The sequence below is a fragment of the Corvus cornix genome, chromosome 5, assembly GCF_000738735.6.
Source record: "Corvus cornix cornix isolate S_Up_H32 chromosome 5, ASM73873v5, whole genome shotgun sequence".
Classification (NCBI taxonomy): Eukaryota; Metazoa; Chordata; class Aves; order Passeriformes; family Corvidae; genus Corvus; species Corvus cornix.
Genome location: NC_046335.1, coordinates 15,835,905 through 15,856,490, shown reverse-complemented (window position 1 = coordinate 15,856,490; position 20,586 = coordinate 15,835,905). Strand labels below are relative to the sequence as shown.

Here is a 20,586-nt window from a genome sequence, read left to right as displayed (position 1 = left end):
CCCATCTTGAAACGCATCTCCTAAAGACAGGTGGAAGAGCCCCGAGCAATCAGTGCTCCCCGCCAGCCCCGGGGCGCTGCTCGCGTTCCTGTCCGCTCCAGCTCCTCAGGAGGGACCTGGCCACGGTCCGCACCTCGGCACTTGCCGCTGCCCGCTCCCCTCCGCGCAGGGACGCCAGGCGCGACACTGAGAGCGGGTCATTCCTGCACCGTTTAGGGGAAAGGATTAATTTCGCCAGTTAATTCCTTCCCCCCGGCCCGGCGGTGGGGGAAGGCTCATGCGCGTTGCCATGGGTGCCGGAGGAGCACCCAGAAAGTTGCGGGAGAGGGGCGGGGAGAAGGGGCCGTGCCGGCCGCCGGGGCTTAGTGCCCCCCCGGCGCCGCGCTGAGTGCCCGTGGGCAGCTGCTCTCGCCGCGGCGGCTGAGTCGCCCACCTGCTGCCTACGGCTGGCGGCGGGGCAGGGAGGGAGGAAAGGGATAAACTTCAGACTTGGCCGGGCGTGCAGGGAGCCGCATGGATGCGTCCGTCCCTCGGCGCTGACTCGCAGCCCGCGGCGCGCTGTGGGGCGGCCGCTGCCCGAGGAGTGCGGGGCGCCGCCCGCGCCGCTTCCTCCGCCGCCGGGCATGGGGCGCGGGGCTCAGCCCGGCCCCTGAGCGCGACGCCTCGCCCCCCCGCTCCGGGCTGCCGCCGCCTCCCCGCCCGCCGCCACCTGCTTCTCAGAGCTCCGCTGCGTCGCTGCCGACCTGAGGCCCTGGGCATCGGCTTCTCTTCGCGCTGCAGCCCGACCGATATGGAGACGTCCGCGGGAAGCCGCCGGGAGTGATCCCCGCTTTCTCACCGACCCATTTGGCCGTCCCCTCGGCGCCCGCGCTCGCTCCGATGGAGCTGGAGGAGACGCCGCTTGCCACCCCAAAGACCATGCTTCTTATGCTGAGGAAAGTTCGCAAGAGGCGGGAGATGCTGCTGCAGCAGCTGGGCTTCATCTGCGCCATCCTCTTCTTCGCCTGGTGCATGTCCAGCCTGCTCTCCAGAGCGGGTGAGTGGCAGTGGCGGCGGGACCGGCGGACCCCGGCAGGGCCGGGCGGGTGGCTGGGGCGGCCCCGGGGACTGCAGCTGCCCCGGGGCGGCCGGGCTTTGGCGGGGTCAGGTGGCGGTGGCTGTTCCCGTTTGGAGACTCCCCGTGGAAATGCCCCGGCGTGCGGGCGAGGCGGGGGAGCAGCACGGGTTCCTCGGGAGAAAGCCCAGCTCCGGGCGGATGCGTGGCCGCAAGCCGCGGGGAGAGGGGGAAGCTGCGCCGCTGGCGCCTGCCCGTCCACGGCTCCCCGGCCCCGAGCCCGCCGCGCCTCTCGGGTCGGGAACCGAAAGGGCACCACGGGGCAGCTCTGTGCCTGGGAACGGCCCTGAAGGAGTTTCCCCCCTGCTGTTGCATCAGAGTGGAGTTGTCTCCAGCCGCCTGTGGTCCCCTCTGCAACTTCGGGCTACCTTCCGTTTTGTCCTTAGGTTGTAAACCTCCATCAGCTATAGCTGCTCCTTTTATCTCAACCTCACACTCACCCCCAACACCTCTCCCCCCGTTACCGTATGGATTTGACAGAAAATTCTGCATTTTAGGCTAGGAACAGTGCTAATCTTACGTTTTGCAGAGAGAGTATTATACAGTCTTTTGCATCCTTTGTGCAACTGCTGTATTGGTAAACTGATGCATTTATAATTAACCATATCATTCCCACTTGTTTTTCTGCCTGCTGGCACAGTTTGGGCTGTAAGTGTGCAGTTTCAGGTCCTCATCAAATACAAAGTCTAAGGTTGCTGGGACAGCACTTGGGTCTCTAGGTAGGGCTGCCAGCAGTCCTTGAAGATTTAAGAACAAAATCAACTAAGCCTATCACTAAGCATCTCTGTTTAATATAAGAAACTCAGATTTCAGCACAATTAGGATGGGTCATCTGCTTAAATTATAGCTGAAGTTCAAGTGTGTGCTTTAAGGAAGAAAAATCTGCTGGAACTTGTCATAGTTTGTAATGCTCTTGTGCTCAAATTATTGCCTGGCTTGTTTGAGCTGCATCTATGATGGCAACAAGCCATCCATATAAGAATTCGGTGTCTTAGACCATATTACCATATTGCTCATCTTAAAACTTTCAACTTGAAAACAAGTAATGGGGTTATGAATATGCTTGCACAACTTGAGGGGTTTTTTGGTGCAGTTGTTGTGTTCTAGAACTTTTTTATGTTTTCATGAAAAATGTCATGACTAATGAAAGGTTTTAATCTCCTGGGTTATCAACTAAATCCCTCATAACCTAATTTTTGATGGTATGCTGCATCAGGTAGGGTTTTTTTTTAGCTGGCTAATTTGCAGTACATATTATCCATAAACACTGACCATCTGTTGTCTATGTTTCTTATAATTGTGGCTCAGAATATTTTACTCTTGATAAACTAACTTCCAAACAAGATTTCTTTTTCCAAGAGTCACTAAGAAAACACAAGCATTACATGATGACTGTATAAACTAAAATTGGCCAAGGAAGAATTTTTGTTGTTATTACATTCATTTGAAATAAATAAGATTGAGGTAGAAGTGATTTAATTAAGAGGCTCTATTCTTTCTTTGATTATTATAATTGCATATGGTACATGATATCACAAGTGCACCTGTACTCTCTTTAACAGGTTTCATTGAGAATGATTCTGGAATATGAGTTTTGGCAAAAGCTCCATTGACTGCTAAAAAAGTTCAGGTTTTTTAAGACTTAGGAGGATTCACTGTGATTTCCATTTTCTTTGACAAGTTATGAATGGTTTGATATTATTAAGCATACCCAAGACTGAAAAGTTCAGAATAAACTGAAATGTAACTGGAACATATCCATATGCATTTTTATTTTTTCGTGAAAGCAGTAATGTAATATGTGCAAGTACAGATGACTAAATGGAAGTGTGATTTTTGCTCATGTCAGCATAACTGGGCTGGTTTCATCTATAGGAACTGCTAAGTGTTGACTTTCACAGGTACAGGCTTCAGCATTTGCTTGCTGCAGAATATTTTCCTGCTGTGGGTAACAGCCTAGTGTTCTGATAGTTCTGATAGCCAGGACATGCCAAGAGCTTGGATGTGGTGCCTGGTTGCACCCTTTGGAGCTAGGGGCACCTAGCACATGTCTGTTTTCACGTGCTCCGGTCACACCTTGGATTTTGCCCCATTTGCATTCTGATGGTCTGTCCATGCTCCTTGATAGTGGGCGCATGTAGTCCAGTAGGGATGATGCAGGAAAAAATTTGTGCTAGTGGGCATAACATCTTTTTATTTAATATAGGCCAAGAATCAGCTATTCCAGACAGAAGCATTGTATCAGGAATGTGGAGGAATAGAAGGTTGATGGCATCGCCTAATGGGACACACGAAGAGAATTGTACAGAGCCAGGTAAGATGGGAAAACTTTGCAATGTCCTGTAAGCTCTTGAGATGTATTGAGTAGTTTTGTCATGACCAACCAAGCTGCATTGATGTGTAACCACCAGCGTTAAACTCAAAAAACCCCAACAAACTAGGACTGTTCTGTGTAGAAATAAGGTTTATTGTGCTACATAATGACATGATTTTATGTATCAAAGGTAATGTTTAGTTAGAGGAGTGTTTTGGGATCATTGTGAGACTAGTGCTGACAATTTGATTTCTGTAGTTTTGTTCCTTTGGTGATTATTCATTTCTGTCCAGCTGATGCTGTGTGTATTGCACAAGTCATGAGAGCTGTGCTCCTCTTAAAACTGTGGGTAGCTAAACATGCAGTGTTTTAGATGGCATCTGAGCGCAGTGATTTATGTTCATTACCATTACACAGTTAATCATGTTTTGCTAGTTTAATGATAAACTATGTATTCAGAGTAGGAATTTATGTTGTGTGGAGGGGGATGATAAGTGATATGGAAACCCTGGAATCCATTTTACTTCAGGATATCTATCTTGGCCAGGCAAAAAAAAAATTGATTGAGGGCAGGAATAGATGATGCATTTTAGTATCAGTGTTAGTCCACAATGCTTTCATCTTCCCATCTGTCTTTCCAGTGTGTATTTCCTTTCTCTCTTTCCTGCCTCTCTGTGGTTTATGGTGTGTGGGAGATGAGACATTTTGCCAATGGCACTAGCCAAGTTAATTTAAAGTTCAGATTTTTTTTTTTAATGTGACTCTTTGATAGCAATGGAGTCTATGCCTTCTTGCCAACAGTGTCAAATGAGTTCTAGGATACCATCAGCCCCAGGTACTAGGAGAGTTTGGAGCAGTATTCCTGCCCTCACTTACATGTTTGTTGTAATACTGAGGTGCCTGTTGTATAGATTGAGGATCACTACTGTGCTTATACACTCCTAAAAGAGGGGTGGAAGAACATTGCTCAAAGTATGTGGGTCCAAAAGTTTTAACTGTATCTTCTTGATGTCCAAGAGCTTCCCTGTGCTTTTGTTACAAACTTCATGGGTCAGTTTGCTGTTGTCTGCATCTGTAACCTTATGATACTCTTGATTTGTATGGCAAAGTTGTTCACAAACAAGAAAGAACACAGAAAGGACCTTCTGGAAACACGTAATGATTCTTGATGAGTAGTCAGAAAATACTATTCTTTCCCACTTCTCTTTCATTTTCCTCCATGTGTGTGGATGCATCAATGTGATCATGTATGTTTGCACATACTTGGCAGCATACTTGGAGTCCAGGCAATGGAGGCCACAAAATTGTAGAAGCTAGATCAGAAGGATACCTGTCAAAGTTCTGATGGGGACTTCCATTTAGCATGAATGAGAACTTTTTCGCAATGATATGATAAAACTACCAAGGCAAAAACATGCATGTAAATTGGAATTCCGGAAGCAATGCTGACTTCTTCACATGTTTAAAACAAATAGTTCGGCTTCCTCCATTCTTCTAAAATTGTAAGATTAAAGAACAATTGGAATAGATAAATACAGCTGGGTCATTTTGATGTGCTTTCTGAAATTCAGGTCTCTGAGGTACACTTTTCTCTGTAACCACAAGAGATGGACACAAGGGAGGCCCAAATGTGCCTCAGGATGCTGAAGTTCTAAGAAAAATATCACAAGACTTGCGTTAAATTAATAATTTCCAGTCACAGTGATGGTGGTAGCCTTTCTTTTAAAAAGTGTTTCTTCAGTTAGAACACAGATTTCCAGATCAAATCTGTCACAGGATTGCAATTGTAGCATTTTTAATCACTTCCTGTTATTCTGCAGTTATGTACTGCTTATCACTGTGTATCTTCTGCAGCTGAAGGGGGAATTGAGATGCTGCAAGAGTGACTAGATGTAAGCTGCAAATAAAGGGAACATCTGAAAATAGCTGAAAGTGATGTTTGTTGGGCAGGAGTGGGTCCATAAGAACCCATTGTTGTTGTTGTTGCTCAGTAACAACTTCTGTAGATTTGGGGTAGGGTTTTTTGTTTGCTTTGTTTTTTGTTCTTTTGGTTTTTTAGTGCATGAGATGCTGACTTGCTTTTTTTTCTTCTTTTTATTTCTTTTCATTCTTGTCTGGTAGCCAGGGATTGAGATTTATCATGTAACGAGAAGGTAGCAATGACTGAACACTCATCAAAAAGGAGCAAGTAGCATAGCTCATCTTTGTGGGAATGTAGCTTCCCATGAATATACACATCCCATGATGTGTAATCACATGACTACAGAGAGAGAAGTCCCAGGAAAGGTCAAGAGACTTGATGGAGATTGCATAGAAAATCGGTGAGAGTGTGGATTTTCAGTTGGAATATGAATACATCGTTCCCTGTAGGCTCCTTTATGAGATGTAGTTATTCTTACCTGTGTCATTTCTGTGTCTGCTCTAAGCATGAGGGGCCATACAAATGCATGGCTGTATGTATGGTATATAGCAGTTTTCTTTTGTTATGTGGATGTTTTTATATGTTTTTAGGATACAAGGATTTCATAGTACCTTGAGAAATACCGGTTCTTGCTGAGAGCCTGTTAATCCCCTGTGTCATTGCTGTGCCATTGATGTGCTCCCTTTTCTTTAGCTTTCCACACAAGTCTGCAGCTTTACCTCCCTTTTTCCAAAGGCTTTCAATGAAGTTAATATATTTACCACTTCACACAATTTTCTTATTTACATGTAAGTAAATAAAATAAAAATCCTTATTGTTAGAAATGGCAGCTATAGAAGTTTATAAGACCATGAGATCCCTACACTTCATGACACTGGCAAGAAAGGCTCAGCCTTTGTAATATATCTTGGGATAAAAACTCCGTAAACTTCTAGAAGTAATGTTAGAAGCTTGTGGGAGTTGCTATCTTCCAGAAACTCACATAATCTACACTGTTTGAGATTAGTCTCATTTGCTGAAGTAGATAATTTTGTATTGTGTTTTTCTGGAAACATTGATAATGTTTCTGGGGCCATTGTAGCAGAAGAGAAAAAATGCTGAAGTCTTGGCAATGCTGTTTTTAACAAGAACCAGAGGACCCTGAAAAATGAAAAGAAAATATATGTATGTGTGTGTGTATAACTAGAGGAGATTAAAGATTCCATTAAAGATCCTTCCTGGCTTTAAACTTCCCCATTGTTGAAAGCTCCTCTGCCATGATAAGATATCGGTCTTTATGTTGTCCTGTAGGCTAAAGGGCTTGTCGATTGTATGTAGAAGGCTCTCGACTTCAGAAATTTCATGAGAGCCTGAGATTTTTGAATTATGAATCTTATGTTTATTTGGTGTTGACTAACTCTCTGGATGGCTGCTGTGGGTATTCCTCTTGGAAGGAAACCAAACTACCTTTTCTTTATGGGTCTGGGTAGATTTCTGTGGGAGGAGGAGTTGACCTGACCCTCACTTAAAGCAGAGAGATCAGAAAGGAGGAGTAGTTGTCTCTAGCATCTTAACATATCTCATTAGTTTGCAACCGATTTTTTTGCCTTATCCAAGCTCTCACTTCCATCTGCCATCAGCTCGCTAGCTTGCGGTGCCATCTGCCCAGCAAGTCTGATTTGTAGCTTCTCTGCTCCAATGGCTTGCCTCTTGTTTCAAAATGTTCCTATGTCTCCATGTCCTCCAGAACTCCAAGTAATGTTTCCAGGGCACTTACAAGGTGGGGTGACTGGGTGTCATGATGTTTCTTACCACGTCACTCCACTGGGGCATGTTAGGCTATTAAACAACTGATCCAGACTCTGCTGTTGAGAATATTTTCAAGTAATCCCTGTATACAGACAGAAAATATTTTTTTTTTCTGTGAATCAGAAATGTATGGGAATTTATTTCCATTGTCTTCTGACATTAGTCAGTGAGTGGCCTTGAAGCAGAAAGGCAGGGGGATTTTCTTGCCCATGGTTTGTCAACCATGGACAGTTCATGAGCTACACTGGTTTTAAATAGTTGGTGATTTGGTTCAAGCATGTTCCTCCCATTGTTATTAGTGGCTAAAGATTAGTTGTGGACTGGGGGGAAAGATGGTTAGCATTTCTTCCTGAGCCGTGCTGCATTTTTAGTTTACAATTAAAAGGCACATTGTAGCAATGCTTTCTGTTCTTGCAGTGAGAGTAAAAGAATCAGTCCTCTACAGTAAAGTGTATTTTCCAGTAGAATGTGTGCAGCTGAGTTCTGACTCAGGATCAAAGTCATTAAGTCTGTGTATATTTTACACTGTTAGTTATAACCTTGGGGACTCATGTAAGATGTGATGCATTGTAGAGGAACTATAGAAGTCTTAGACAGTTTTGTTAGTGTACCATAGACAGAACAAGAGCCTGTTATTTTTTGCTGCAAAAATGGATGATGACTAGAGAAGACAGGACTGACTCTTCCAAGCAATTTTCCAAAGGTGCAGAAAAAGTTATTTCTTACACACTTGTAGTAAAGACATTATAGGAACTATTGATTTCCATTAGTTTTATTTAACAAACACAGTGCTTATTTAAATGCATAAGTCTTAACATGATGGATTGATGTATCCTTTTTTTCCTTAGTTCTTATAGAAACCTTAATATAGAAGATCATAAACTTAGAGTAATAAATGCTGGTGGAATATGTAATTTTGTGCTGATGTAAATTTTCTTTAAACAGTGTGATAGTATGTATTTCTTTTAAACAATGCGCTCATGATCTTCCCTAGATCAAACTTCCATTTCGTAGCAGGGATAAATGCCTTAGACCTCCACTTTAAGGATGTGGTATTAATAATTTCACTGTAAACCTTTGTTTCATGAACAGCCTAAAAATTAGTAAGCTCAGCATGACCTGCATGTGCTCTTACTGTGCATTCATACAATACCTAGCACAGAAAGACCATGGTCTCATTGAGATAATACAGGCAATTACTGTGTTCTGTTATTTGCAAATATTCCCCACTTGCATATTAGTCAGACTTGTTCTCTGCCTTGATGCATAGAATATGTGAAACTGTTGCAGTATGATAGATTTATCGATAGTGCATAAATGTGGATTTAAAATATTTTGTCACTCCAGTGTGTTATGCCCTGAAAGACCAGGAACATTATCAGCCATAAACATTCTATTTTTGTATTGGTCTAAAAGGAAATGAAAATGACGAAAGGCTTAAGAAAAAAATTCTTAGTTACTTTATGCATATGGTGTTCACATAACATATAGGTGCAGTGTCCTGTGAATGTGTATTTATTGATGTAGTTGAAACACTTACTAATCAGCTTGCATGTAGCTTATTTTTGTAGCCCCTTGTCATATGGTGGTGGGGTTTTAATTGTTTGGGGCTTGCTTCGGGTTGTTCCCCCTCACCCTGTGACTCCAGACTCCCTCTTGACGCTGTAGATGCTGAGTGGTAAACTTTATTGATTCTGATCTCATTTGTATGGCTTCTGATTCTGGGGAAGATACATGTGTGACAATGTGAAACTACTTCTAGTGGGATAGTTGATGGCAAATGACAAACACTTTATTACAAGTTTTTCTTATGTGACTGCCAAGGTCTCTTAAATCAGAATTCACACCTATGCTGAGGTTGAACTTCTGACATTTTTGTATGGCCTATGAATGTGGGTATTAAATGGTTATACACGTAGGTGTAGTTGAAGTTAGCTGGGAAAAATGGAGGGGTTTTTGGTTGTGTTGGGTTGTTTTGTTTTGTTTTGCTTGTTTGTGGTTTTTCTGTGAACCAGTGTAGGAAATGTGCTTTGACTGAACATAGAATTTGGAAAATAATCATCCTTCTTTTTGAGCTGTTCATTTTCTAGCAGCGTATTAATACTGGCATCCAAAATAGTAGAAAGAAATGAGACAAACATCTCTCTGTGCTTTGACTCAACCTGCCAGCAGCATCCCCTGGAGAACTGAGAACAGAAAACGAGCTCCAGGGTAATTTATCCATTTCACCAGGTCTAGGTGTCAAGTTTGCTGGAAGCAGTTTAAGACACAGTAAATTAAGGTCTGACTAAAATGTCATGTAGAGATGTAGTAAACAAAGGCAAATTAAACAAATAGTATTTTCTTATGTTACTGTATATTCTTAAACCTAGTAAAAATATTACTTAATATAATCTTCATTTCATATGACTCAGATTTATTTACAGTTGGCTTGGGTCCAGTTGAAGCACGCTGTGGATAAGGACTTTTATAAACTAAGTCTTTGCTTTGAAACCAAGAAGCAGGCCTTAAACAAAAATTCAAATTTTTAAAATGTAGCCACTTCAGAACTAAATTTAATGTCTGTGGACGCAGGTTCATACTTGAAACATCCAGGTTGAATGCTCTGGAGTGCTAGACTAAGATCTCAAGTTTCCTGTATTAGCCCAGCTTTAGTATTTAGATACCTGATTTGCCTGTATTTCAAACCACATTACCTGAGCATTCCTTAGATGTTAATGTAGCAATAGTGCAACATCTCTTTTTCTGTAACTGCAGACAACTCAGCCAGAGACCAGCTGTGTAAATTATTGGCCTGAGGTGAAAGAGGAAATGTGCGATAGAATCAAGTCCAGACACCTCAGTTTAGATTTGGGCTCCTGGAAAAATGATGCTTGAACGAAAGTTTGGGCTAGTATGACCTCCTGAAGTTCCATCCAACCTGATCTGTCCTGTGATATGGTATGGAAATCAAATGAATTACATTTCACTCAGGATATATGTGAAATCCTGAATTTGGGATTTCAAAATCAAAGTTAACGAGACTTGGGCGTGCAGCTCTCTGTGGTGTTGCTGACTGATTCACCTTTAGTGGGGGATAATGTGCGTGTATTTGGATACGTTCTTCTCTAGTATGACTGTGGAGATAGACTGTTTTGTGGATATGTGCCCCATTTTCCACTCAGAAAATGGTGATGTTGGTATAAAAGGTGTGTTTAAATGTACCCATCCTTGTCCATGTCTGATATCACTTCTGTGATGTTGTCTTGTACTTCAGCTGAGACTGAAAGCACTGGTGTCTCACCTTGTATCATGTGCAGTTGTTACCGCACCTGACATTCGTAGGAAGTGGGTTGAAAAGGCCTTGTAAATCAGCCTGTGAGCATTAATCCATACTTCAGGGCTTGGCCTAGCACTGTCTTTACGAGATACTGGTTGCTTGACAGAAGCTAAAACACTGGATTCATCTCTTCATCTCTGTGCTCTCAGTGTTTCATCAGTCTGTGGCTTGGACCACCAGTGTGGAGGATTCAGACAAAACTGTACAAGCGCAGAACTGGGCTGCAGAGAAGTAGATTGTGAAACGCACCTGGAGATAGAAGATTGTTACCAGAAGCTGCAAGAGGAATGGAGAAATTTGGGGGTTGGAATTGTGGTGTAGAAAGGCTAAGATTATCCTGTCAGGCATCCTGGAGCTGGAGGATAGATGAAAGAGACATGTGAGTGAAGGGAGACTGAATTTGGATAGTGAACCATGGGAGAATCTTGGGAATAGCAAGGCAAAGAGGTAGGCCCTGGGAAGTAGTAAGCAGAAAAATTGATAAAAGAAAGTGAAAAATCAAAATGTAGAGAGAGGTTTGGTTTTTGTTGGGCAAGAAATCTAGAACTTCATTATGGTAAATTAGTTTTAAACTTTGTTCTGCCAATATTTCTGATAAAAACCCTGTTTTTTTCCAAAGTTATAAATTTTATTATACATATTTAGTTCTGTATTCATTATGACAATGACATTTTACAGAATAGATGTGGTTACCCACCTAGCAGGCTGAAACCTGCTGACAATTCAACTGGCATCAGTCCTATTCTACCAGGAGGCAAGACTTTCAGGCAGTAAAGAGTGGTGGTTTTCTGTATTATTTGAAGTTGACAGGCATTGAAGACTTTTTAGTAGAAATTGTAATAGCCTTAGTAACCGAGTCAGATTAATTCCTGCTGGTACTCTACTGGTAAGTTGTAGTACAGCAGAGCAAACACTTCAGATGGAATGCAGGTTACCATGTGTATGTTGTCAGCCAATTGCTTCTTTTTTGCAACATGAGATTAATGGTTTTATATTAATGACAGGTGCTGCATTAATGATGCTGAGGGTGACATTATCTGCCCATAGTGAGTAACAGTGGTAAATGTGCCTTCCTGCAAGCAAGAAGATGATAATTTAGACTCTGCGTGTTCAGTTTCCATACATGCTTGTTGGAAGATTCTCAGAGATTGCCTAAACCTGATGAATTATTTTTCCCCTGCATATGATACACTCTGTTGTTTAGTGGGTTGAGGGTAATATGATTGAATCTATTGCTATTCAAAGGTATTTAAACCTTTTAATAGCAAGATGTAAGATATTCACAGATGGTGGGAAACATTTAAACTTCTGGGATGGAATTTCTGAATGATATTTATGTTTAGAAGTTTAAATTGACTAAAATGTGGAAAATAGATTTATTACCCAGTCCCTCCATTTACTTTGAATCAGCTTGTGCTTTGAGTTTTGTGAGCTCCTAGACCAAAACCAACTCTTTGAGAGAAGCAGTTGTCCTTTAGAGCCTCAGGGAGCATATCTGTGCTCATCAATACATCAAGACATCAAAACATCAATACAACCATGACAGTTTACAGCAGCTGAGGCTCTGCCCTACAGATTTAGTGCTGGATGGTGGGATGCTGCTTCTGTTTTTCTTTGATGAGGATTTTCTTCTTTTACTTTTCATGCCTTTGCAAAGGTTGCATTCTGTACTTGATTATGTCATGCTTTTTTAAATCTCTCCATAGGATCTTTGACTGCTGTTGCCTAAAATTGTAAGGCTTTTTTTACCTTCTGAAGCCTTTTGCAAGCCCTCCTCTTCCCTGTTGCTGCTGTCCTTTGTCTGCTTCATTTACCTGCACTGACACTTTGAGATGTTTCCAATGTCCATTTACCTTTTCTTGTTATTTTTATGCAGACCCTTCCAGAGCAGAAGATGAAAAAAACTATCTGGGATATTATCACTCTCTTCTTTCTTAAATCTCACATCATGAGCCATGAGTACCACAGTGCTCTCAGAAATTGGCCAGGCAGGATTGGCTAGACAGGGAAGAAGTCAAAGCTAGCATATTAATTAGTCCTGTTTCAGTGATATTTCACTAGTTGAGAGTGGGAGGTCCATACAGAGCTGTAGTGTTGTCTGTCCTTGTTATGAGATGCAGTGGTAGTCCCCAAGAGTGCCTAATGAAAATGGACAAGGAAAAGCAAAAGAGGACTGAAAAAACGCTAAGTGACTTACCCAAAGTCTGCAGAGAAGGTCAGTCACTAGACTCCATTCCCCCCCCCACATAATCATAAATTGTAGCCATATTAAGTTCATTGAGCCTGGAGCTGTTGCTGCTGCCACCATCACCTCTCAGCCCTCCTTCCTGATCAGCTCCTGACATGACTCTTTTACTGTGCTTCTTAAAATGAAAGATACAGCTTTTCACAATAAGTAAAGTGTTAGCACTCCCCAGCTAGTTGTAAGTGGTAGCTCAATGCTACACTACAGAGCACTTGCGATTTCTTCCTGTCTTCCACTTAGAGGGAGAAGAAGCCTTGGAATGTATAAATCTTTTTAGTTGCTCCCTAGAAGGGGGTGAGTACATTCCTGGCTGACCCATCTTTGGGCCAGCTGCACTCCACAGAGAATGGAGATGAAAAATTGTGACTGGGGAAGTTGCAGGTCTCTGCTGTGGTGATATTTCTACCACTGGGGAATGCTTTTTGGGACTGCTTTTTGGGACTGCTGTGTGAGAGGCACTGTGTAAAACACCAACATTGTTGACATACCAGGGATAAAATGAGGACCTCTTGCTGCTTGCAGGCTGAAAAAGGAAAGAAAATGTTCAGCAGTATTTTCTCATGTGTGAACAAACCTGTGCTTGTGCCTGACTCAAAGCTCTTTGAATTTTTTTTTTTTTTTTTTTTATTTCATGGAGGGTGAGGGGAGGGTGTATCTAGGCCAGTTGACTTTTGAGTGCAGAATATGTACTTCAGATTTGAAGTTAATCATTTAATCAATTGTGTTTTTCAATACCGTATGTGTTTACTCTAGTTATTTGGTTGTACAGGGTTGTTTAGTAATAGCACGTCATGAGGGAGGTCTTACTTGGAAAGACTATCTGGGATCATCTCCAGAACTGCTTTAATCTGTGGATATTTAGGGCAACTAAGTTTAGTAAGTACTACTTAGGTAATTAAAGGTTGGAGCTGGGCTGCTTTCTCTGCAAGACAGCAGACTGATAATGGGAAGTTAGTCAACTTGGTTAAATGCTATCTTCTGAATAGCACCAGGCCTGGTCACCCAACTCAGTTGTATTTTTCTATTGTCTTAGGGGGGTTTGAAAGTCAATATTATGTTTCATGTAGTCTAGGAGGTAGCAAAATACCTCAAATTGCTTAGGTTGAATGGAGTACTTAGAGCGGGTTTTGAAACAGTCACGATACCCATTTTGCACTCTGAACTCTAATTTGCTTTAAAGAAAAGAATGCAGACTGGCTAAAGGATGATTAAGTCTCTGCTAAATAACTACTTGTGAATTTGTTTTTACTCAGTGTTTTACCAGTTGCTCCCTAGAGATAGGTACAAAACCAATTTGCACATGTAAGAAAGATGTTATATTGAAAAAGGATAGTTGCCCATATCATGCAACTTTTTCAGGGTCTTAAAAAGTACTATATAAGTTTCTATGTAAGCTCAATGGCTTTTAAAATTGTTCATATTTGGTGGAGTGCATGAAATTATTTGCAGAATCTCTTGGCTTTATTGAACACTTCCAAAATTTGATGTTTTCTCCCCCATTCTACTTGTTGCTGGATTGAATACTACACAAATGTCACTAGCATTATTATTATTCTGGGATGAAATTGCAGATGGGGTGGGAATAATGATGTGTGTACTCTCTGCTTCTTACAAATAAAATTGTAATCTTCACAACTAAAATTCTTTCCTTCCATTCAGTAACCAATTCCAAATATTTTGGTCCTACTGCATTGCTGACTCCAGGCTGGACTATGAATTAAGCAGTGCAGTTCAGCTCTGAGGAACCTCTGAGGATACTTTCTGACACAGGCTCAACTCTGTGGGTTAAATCAGTCCTCCAAAAGGTTTTCATCTGTGAGAGGATGCACATCTGGTAATTTGTGGAAGAGGTGAGAACCTCCTGTATCCAAAGTGTGAAGGGGAGAATGGCTGTGTTGGTCAATGCTGGCTGTGTGCCTGTGCTAAGACTTGTGACATCTCACTGGGCTCAGACTGTGATAGGGGGTGATACGTCCTGACTCTCGAGTGCTAACAGACATGACCCCAAACTGAGATCTTGAGCATTATTATAAGAAACCAGATTATTATCTGTTTTGTGTAGAAGACTAAGTTCAGTGACTAAGTACTTAGTGGAGAGAAGTTTTTTGTTCTTTTTGTTTGGACTTTTTTTACAACAAAATCTTGCATCTCCTTTTGTAAGTAACTGATATTTTGTAAGTCTGTTGTTTTAATGGCAATTTTATTATAGTAGCTGTAGAAATTTGTGTTTGGTAGTTCTGTGCATTGACATGAAACATACCCTCAATTCTAGCTGTGCTTGCAGCAGTGAATTTCTTTGGAACTTTACCCTATATTCCTTCAGTCCAGAAAAAAACCTTTTTTTTTTATTCCCCAGGGAGCAAAAATATAATTCAACACTAGCAGGGAACCCTGATCTCTTTATTCCTTCTACAAATATTACGTATTTGGTTTGGGCTCTGAACATGGAAAGCATCTTTATAATAGTAAGCCTTGTTCTCCATCGAGAGTGGAGATGATCTTGGGTTTCCCAGTGGTAGATTTGCAACTACTTCGGTGCCACAATATAAATTCTGATTTAGAATGAGTGTAAATATGATGTAGCTTGTCAATGAGGCACCTGTTTCTTGCCCTCAGATCATTCAGTTCATTGCTCTGATTGTTTTGTTTTTTCCTCTGCAAAAATACCTTTCCTCCTTTTCTGTCTGTAAAATTGATCTTTTATATGGGAAAAGCAAATGGTTTGCTTGTTTTAAAGTAATGTAATCAGATTAGGCATTTACAGGAGTAAAAATTCAAATTTACAGTCATTATGTTCCCAAAGAATGCATTTATACTCTGCTAGTATGTGTACTTAAATTTTAAGGAAACAGTAGTAATTTTTTTCTTCTTTTTGCAAATAGTGTAACATACCCTTTGGTGTCTTGCTATTTTAGTTGCACAGTGACTTTATATACTTAATCTTGAAGAGGCATTTGGGTCGTACTATTTAACAGCCGTGGGTAAAAGCCTCTTGCAATTATGAGATTAACAAGAGTTACACTATGTTTTGATTTTCCTGAAGACTGATGCGTGAATATGTGTGTGCTTTGACTGGATATGTGTTTGACTTTATATTCTCTCTCTTTTGGTTTTTTCCCCGCTATTTTTCCTTTAGAGAAAAATTCTGTTAGCTGAAAGATTTTCAAAGAATGTAAAAGGCTTAAATGCCATAGGTGTTCCTTTACATGCTTCTGTGAGTGCCAGACACCTTTACAGCTGCAAAGTAACAAAATCCAAGAATAGAAATTTGGAATTTGGCTTTACTGGCTGTTGAGCTGTATGGCCTATGTTTTATGAGAGGATAATTTGGATCATTTGATTTTCTTTAAAACAAACTTGGGAAAGTAGTAAGAGTTTTCTCCCTTCTGGGAAAATGTTCACTCTCCAATATATGAAGTTATAAACATGTAATTAAAGTTGTGAGAAAAATCATACTGTTGTAAGGTATTAATTGCTGGTAAGTTTATGCTAACTGTAAAATAGCTCTGGCTTTTTAGAACATCATGCATCACTGCATTTATTAGTTCTTAACTAAAATATTTAACTTTATGATGTTGAATAATTTTATGGAGAAAAATACCTGCTAATTCAGAGGCTTGAAAGTAGTACCAGGTTGGCTTTCATAAATCAGCACAGCTCCTATTTCTTGATGTTGTGTAACAGCTGTTGATGTGATGCTGCAATTTAAACTTCAGAAAAAGCTGATTAGTGTAAACCTCCCACATAGTGTTGAGGACAGGCTGTAGGCACAGCTAAAGTGAAATGACCCATGCAAACATGGTCACATTTCAGTATTATGGGAATAGTCCACTCTTGCAAAGTTAATGTAAATGTGTGTATAGGTTTAGAGGTTTGTATTTATTTACTTTGTTTTGTATTTATTTACTTTAGGTGTTTTGATTATTTTTTTGTTCAGTTGGTATTTTCTTGATCTACTTTTTGAAAGCAAAACCTGTGGAGTGGAGTGTTGCAGTTGAGGTACTGGTGCACAGAGGGCAGTACTTGGAGGGACCATTTCTGCCTCAGGACCAAGCTGTCTAGAGCTGGAAGTTTGTTACAACACTCCATACTACAGTGTGTTCATTTCAGTTTGAAGGGCAGATTTTTAAGTATACTCAAGGTGGATCTAATCCGTCATTTCACTTGGCTCACTTGAGCCAATATTCAGATTTAGTACAGCATTTATGCAGAATTTTCGCAGTGATCATGTAATTGACCTGAAGTTGTTGATCTTGTTGTGAGCTGAGACCTTCCCAATGCCTTGAGTATCCATTGGAGGGGATCATTCATGTTTCAGCCTGTGTTTGGACAAAATGGGGACATAGACTCAGGCAGGAATCAAAGGTTTTGGGTTTGTTGGGGTTTTTTTTTTCTTCAAAGGAGTATTTTGGTGGTGTACTCTTCCTAAGCCACTGTTCACATCAGTAGGACCCCTATGAACACAGCAAATGCAGCACTGGACTGCTTTATCTAGGAGCTTGCTATTATTACCTGCGCGTATTATCTGCGTGCAGGCTCTCTGATTTACGTGAGGGATGACATGCTCTTAAGAAGCACTGCTACTCAAAATGGAGACTGGACATTTTGTATGTCTTTCGTCTATTATATTTTCGTGGTCTGTAAGTCTAGTGTGTGAGCTGACCATCTAATGACCTTTAAAAATGCAGCCTTTGGAGAGATGAAGAGGGATTTGTTAGTTGGCAGATTTGTGCTAGCAAGCTTCAGGTTATTTACGGAAGTCTGGAATTTTGTGCTCTTGGATTTAAAGAATACTGTGTAATTCAGATCAAAGGCAAAGTATTAAAATCTTAATTCCACTGAGAGAAGTACCCTTTATTTTGGCATTCTCAGACATTATTCTCGATTGATGTTACTAATGCACCTTATAAAGAGAAAAAAGTTAATGTTTTCTCATAATTTTTTGTGAAATAATTTTTCTTTCACAATAGGACTACGTAGCAGTCTGTGAAGGTTATTTGTAATTTTAAACAGTGAAACTGTTCTGATATTAAATCAGACAAAATCATAGTTACTGTCAGGTGTTTGCATTTCTTCCACTAATTATATAGTGGAAACATTGACATGTTCAATGTCATTGTCAAAGTACTGAAATATCCCTGTGTCATCAAAACTATTAAACAGTGTATAGGTAGGAGAAGGAAGGAAGGGAACCAAGGGAAAGGACATTTCAAAACTATTACAGTTGCTGTTCTAGAAGAGTGTTTAAATCTGTACAGATGGAAGATGCTAAATTGCATTTCTGTGGACTTTTACAACCAACTTAAAAATTCATGGGTTATACATCTGAAAAAGATCACAGTGAAACTAATTTGTCTGGTGGAAAGCAAAGTAACCATTGCTTGAAGTGTTTCCCTCTAAAATGATGAAAACTGATCTCAGTGTGCTGTCTGGTGCACAGAAGTACCTTGAATCTTGGTAGATGACTTTGGGTGGTAAAGCAGAAACTGTAAATCTCTGTGTTTGAGGCTGTTTGTTGTCCTTGGCCTGTGGAAAAGTGCCAGATGACGGTAGAAAGTGTTCTATGTGGTCTGAAAGCACTGTGTCATCCTTAAAGTTTAGTTTCTTTACCGATTTCTGTGCATCCAGAGCTATGGAACAGATACTGGCAGTGTAATAAAGCAAAATGTTCTTGTAGTGTGAGTTGTACCTCTGTCCATAGAAATTGTATCTCTGACAGTGAAATAATGGGGTATAATACTGAAAGCTAATTGATTCCATTCTCATAAAAGTCAGTAAGGAAAATTCCCTTGAACGGGAAAGAGGAATGTGGTGTAGAGTGGGATTTTAAGGAGCTCAGTACTTAGATATAGACAGATTCTCTGTGAAATCTTTAGAGTAAATGTGCTCAATTCTCTGGATCTCAATTGGAGTTGGATGTCTTTGGCAATCTCACTAAGTGCATGCTTAGGTACCTGGACATCTTGGCACTTCAGCAGTAGGGGAAAAGTTAAATAAAACTTTCTATTGTGTTTTAGAAGAACTGTATTTTCTTTCTGAAACGATGTAGGCCTCTAAACATGAATACCTGCAGTGCGTCCAGTAAAGTTGGTGAGGACTTCTGAACACAAAATGAGCTTTTGACAAGTGGATGAGTAGCCCTCACTGCAGAATCTGTCGCAGTAAATACAAGGAACAGATGAGGGACAGTAAAGCAGCAGAGAGCATAAGTCTCTGACTGTAGGAGAAAACTCATGTTCAAAAGTTAGCAGTTCTTGTGGAGCAGGTTGGGAACTTTGGAGCTATTTTGCCTTGCTAGCAACACTTTCTCGTTCATTTTGGACCGGCTTACTAGCAAATGTGCAAGGATGCAAAACTGTTCTGCTGTATGAATCAACTTTAGGACTATAGTTGACATAGTTATAGTCTCTATCTTTTGGTTTTTTGTAAGGAGAGGTTTTCTTCTTAAAATTTCCTTGAATTAGTGACCAGTGGGGTGTGACAGAACTAGGTCTGGAAATGGAAGGATTTAAGTTTAACCTTTTCAATTAAAATGGCCATAGTGGCTTGTGCTGAATTCAGTCTTACTGAGGTGTGTAAGGAGTACTTTGAACACAGCTAATCGATCTCGCCTCTCTAGAGGCTTTGGCAGATTTCAGTGCTCTTTCACCTTGCTTCTGGAGTGTAGTGTTGCTTAGGTGGAATGTAGTTGTCTCTTTCCCCACATGAAAGCTCTGCCCAGATGAAATTGCCTAGGGAACCTGCAAGATAAATAGGGAGGTGCTGTATTCGTGCTTCGTCCAGGGATAGGTAACTGCTAATGCAAACTTTATGGATGATTTATTTACTCAGATTCAGTATTAATCCTGGTTTAGTGCAAAATTTGGTAGTTCTCATCTAATCCTCTATGTTTCAAGCCTTATTTGTGCACTTTGACTAAAAATAGTTTTATGCCTCACAAATGTACAATGAAGTTTTGTGATTTAGACAGAAATGCTGTGCTACAGTAACGGAAGCTGCAGAACGCTTGACACTAGGCAGTTATGTTATACTCAAGATACACTTAAAATTGTTTCTCAAATCAAACATTGCATTTGAAATAACTCCTCCCTGAAGATACTTAATGACAAAATTACAGACCTTTCAAATGACATCTTACGCTAAAGTTATTTTAGCTGCAAATTTTAAATAATATATTCACCTGTTCAGAAACAGTGATGACAGTGTTTTGGATTTTTTTTTTACCTGTTTAATATTTGGCTCTTTAGACAGTAGTGAGCACTTACCATTAAAAGTTTGGTTCCCTGTAGTGCATATTATATTGGTTGTTTATGGTGAGAGTAGCTTGCAAGTGACATCAACCATTTAAAATTGAGATTGTTAGTCATGGAGACCATGTTTATCCTCAGTGGAGACAAGCATCCCAAATAGCTTGTACACTGATAGATGAATTTGGTGTCTTACTTATCTGTTCTAAAACAAGCATCCTTTATGTGTTACGTTAGTGAAATTCAGTCTCCAGAGACACAGTTCTAAGTAAGTTTTGGTAATGCTAAGATGATGGAAAGAAATGTGACCAACTTCTTTCTTAATTTGCTGTTTCTTTGTAATTCCTTTAAGTTTTGCCTATGGCTTTTCATTTTGCTTTGACTTGTCTTACATTTTTGTGAGTTGCTTTCTTCAAGAGACTTTTCTATGTTTTTAGAAGAATTTGTGTATATGTGACTTTGAATGATGTTTTGTTGTCTCATTTGTGTTGCTGCAGCAATCACTAGTTCGTCTCATAGAGCAAGTGACAAGAGATGTATCATATACCTGGACATTTCCTTTATTCATGTCTTACTGATTATATATAGTAGAGGGAGGAAGTTTAGATAAGAAGTAGGATATTGTGTGTACTGTCACC

General features: G+C 40.5%; 1 protein-coding gene across 1 annotated transcript in view; it reads left to right on the top strand.

Moving 5' to 3' along the window:
• Nucleotides 1-349: 349 nt before the first annotated feature.
• The window catches only part of LOC104686111 (ras and Rab interactor 3), a 160,329-nt gene continuing 140,092 nt past the window's right edge, over nt 350-20,586 (top strand). The window contains exons 1-2 of the mRNA XM_039552184.1: nt 350-1,036; nt 3,321-3,428. Coding sequence (XP_039408118.1) covers nt 880-1,036; nt 3,321-3,428 — 265 coding nt within the window. The 5' untranslated portion in view covers nt 350-879. The remainder of the gene's footprint in view (nt 1,037-3,320; nt 3,429-20,586) is intronic.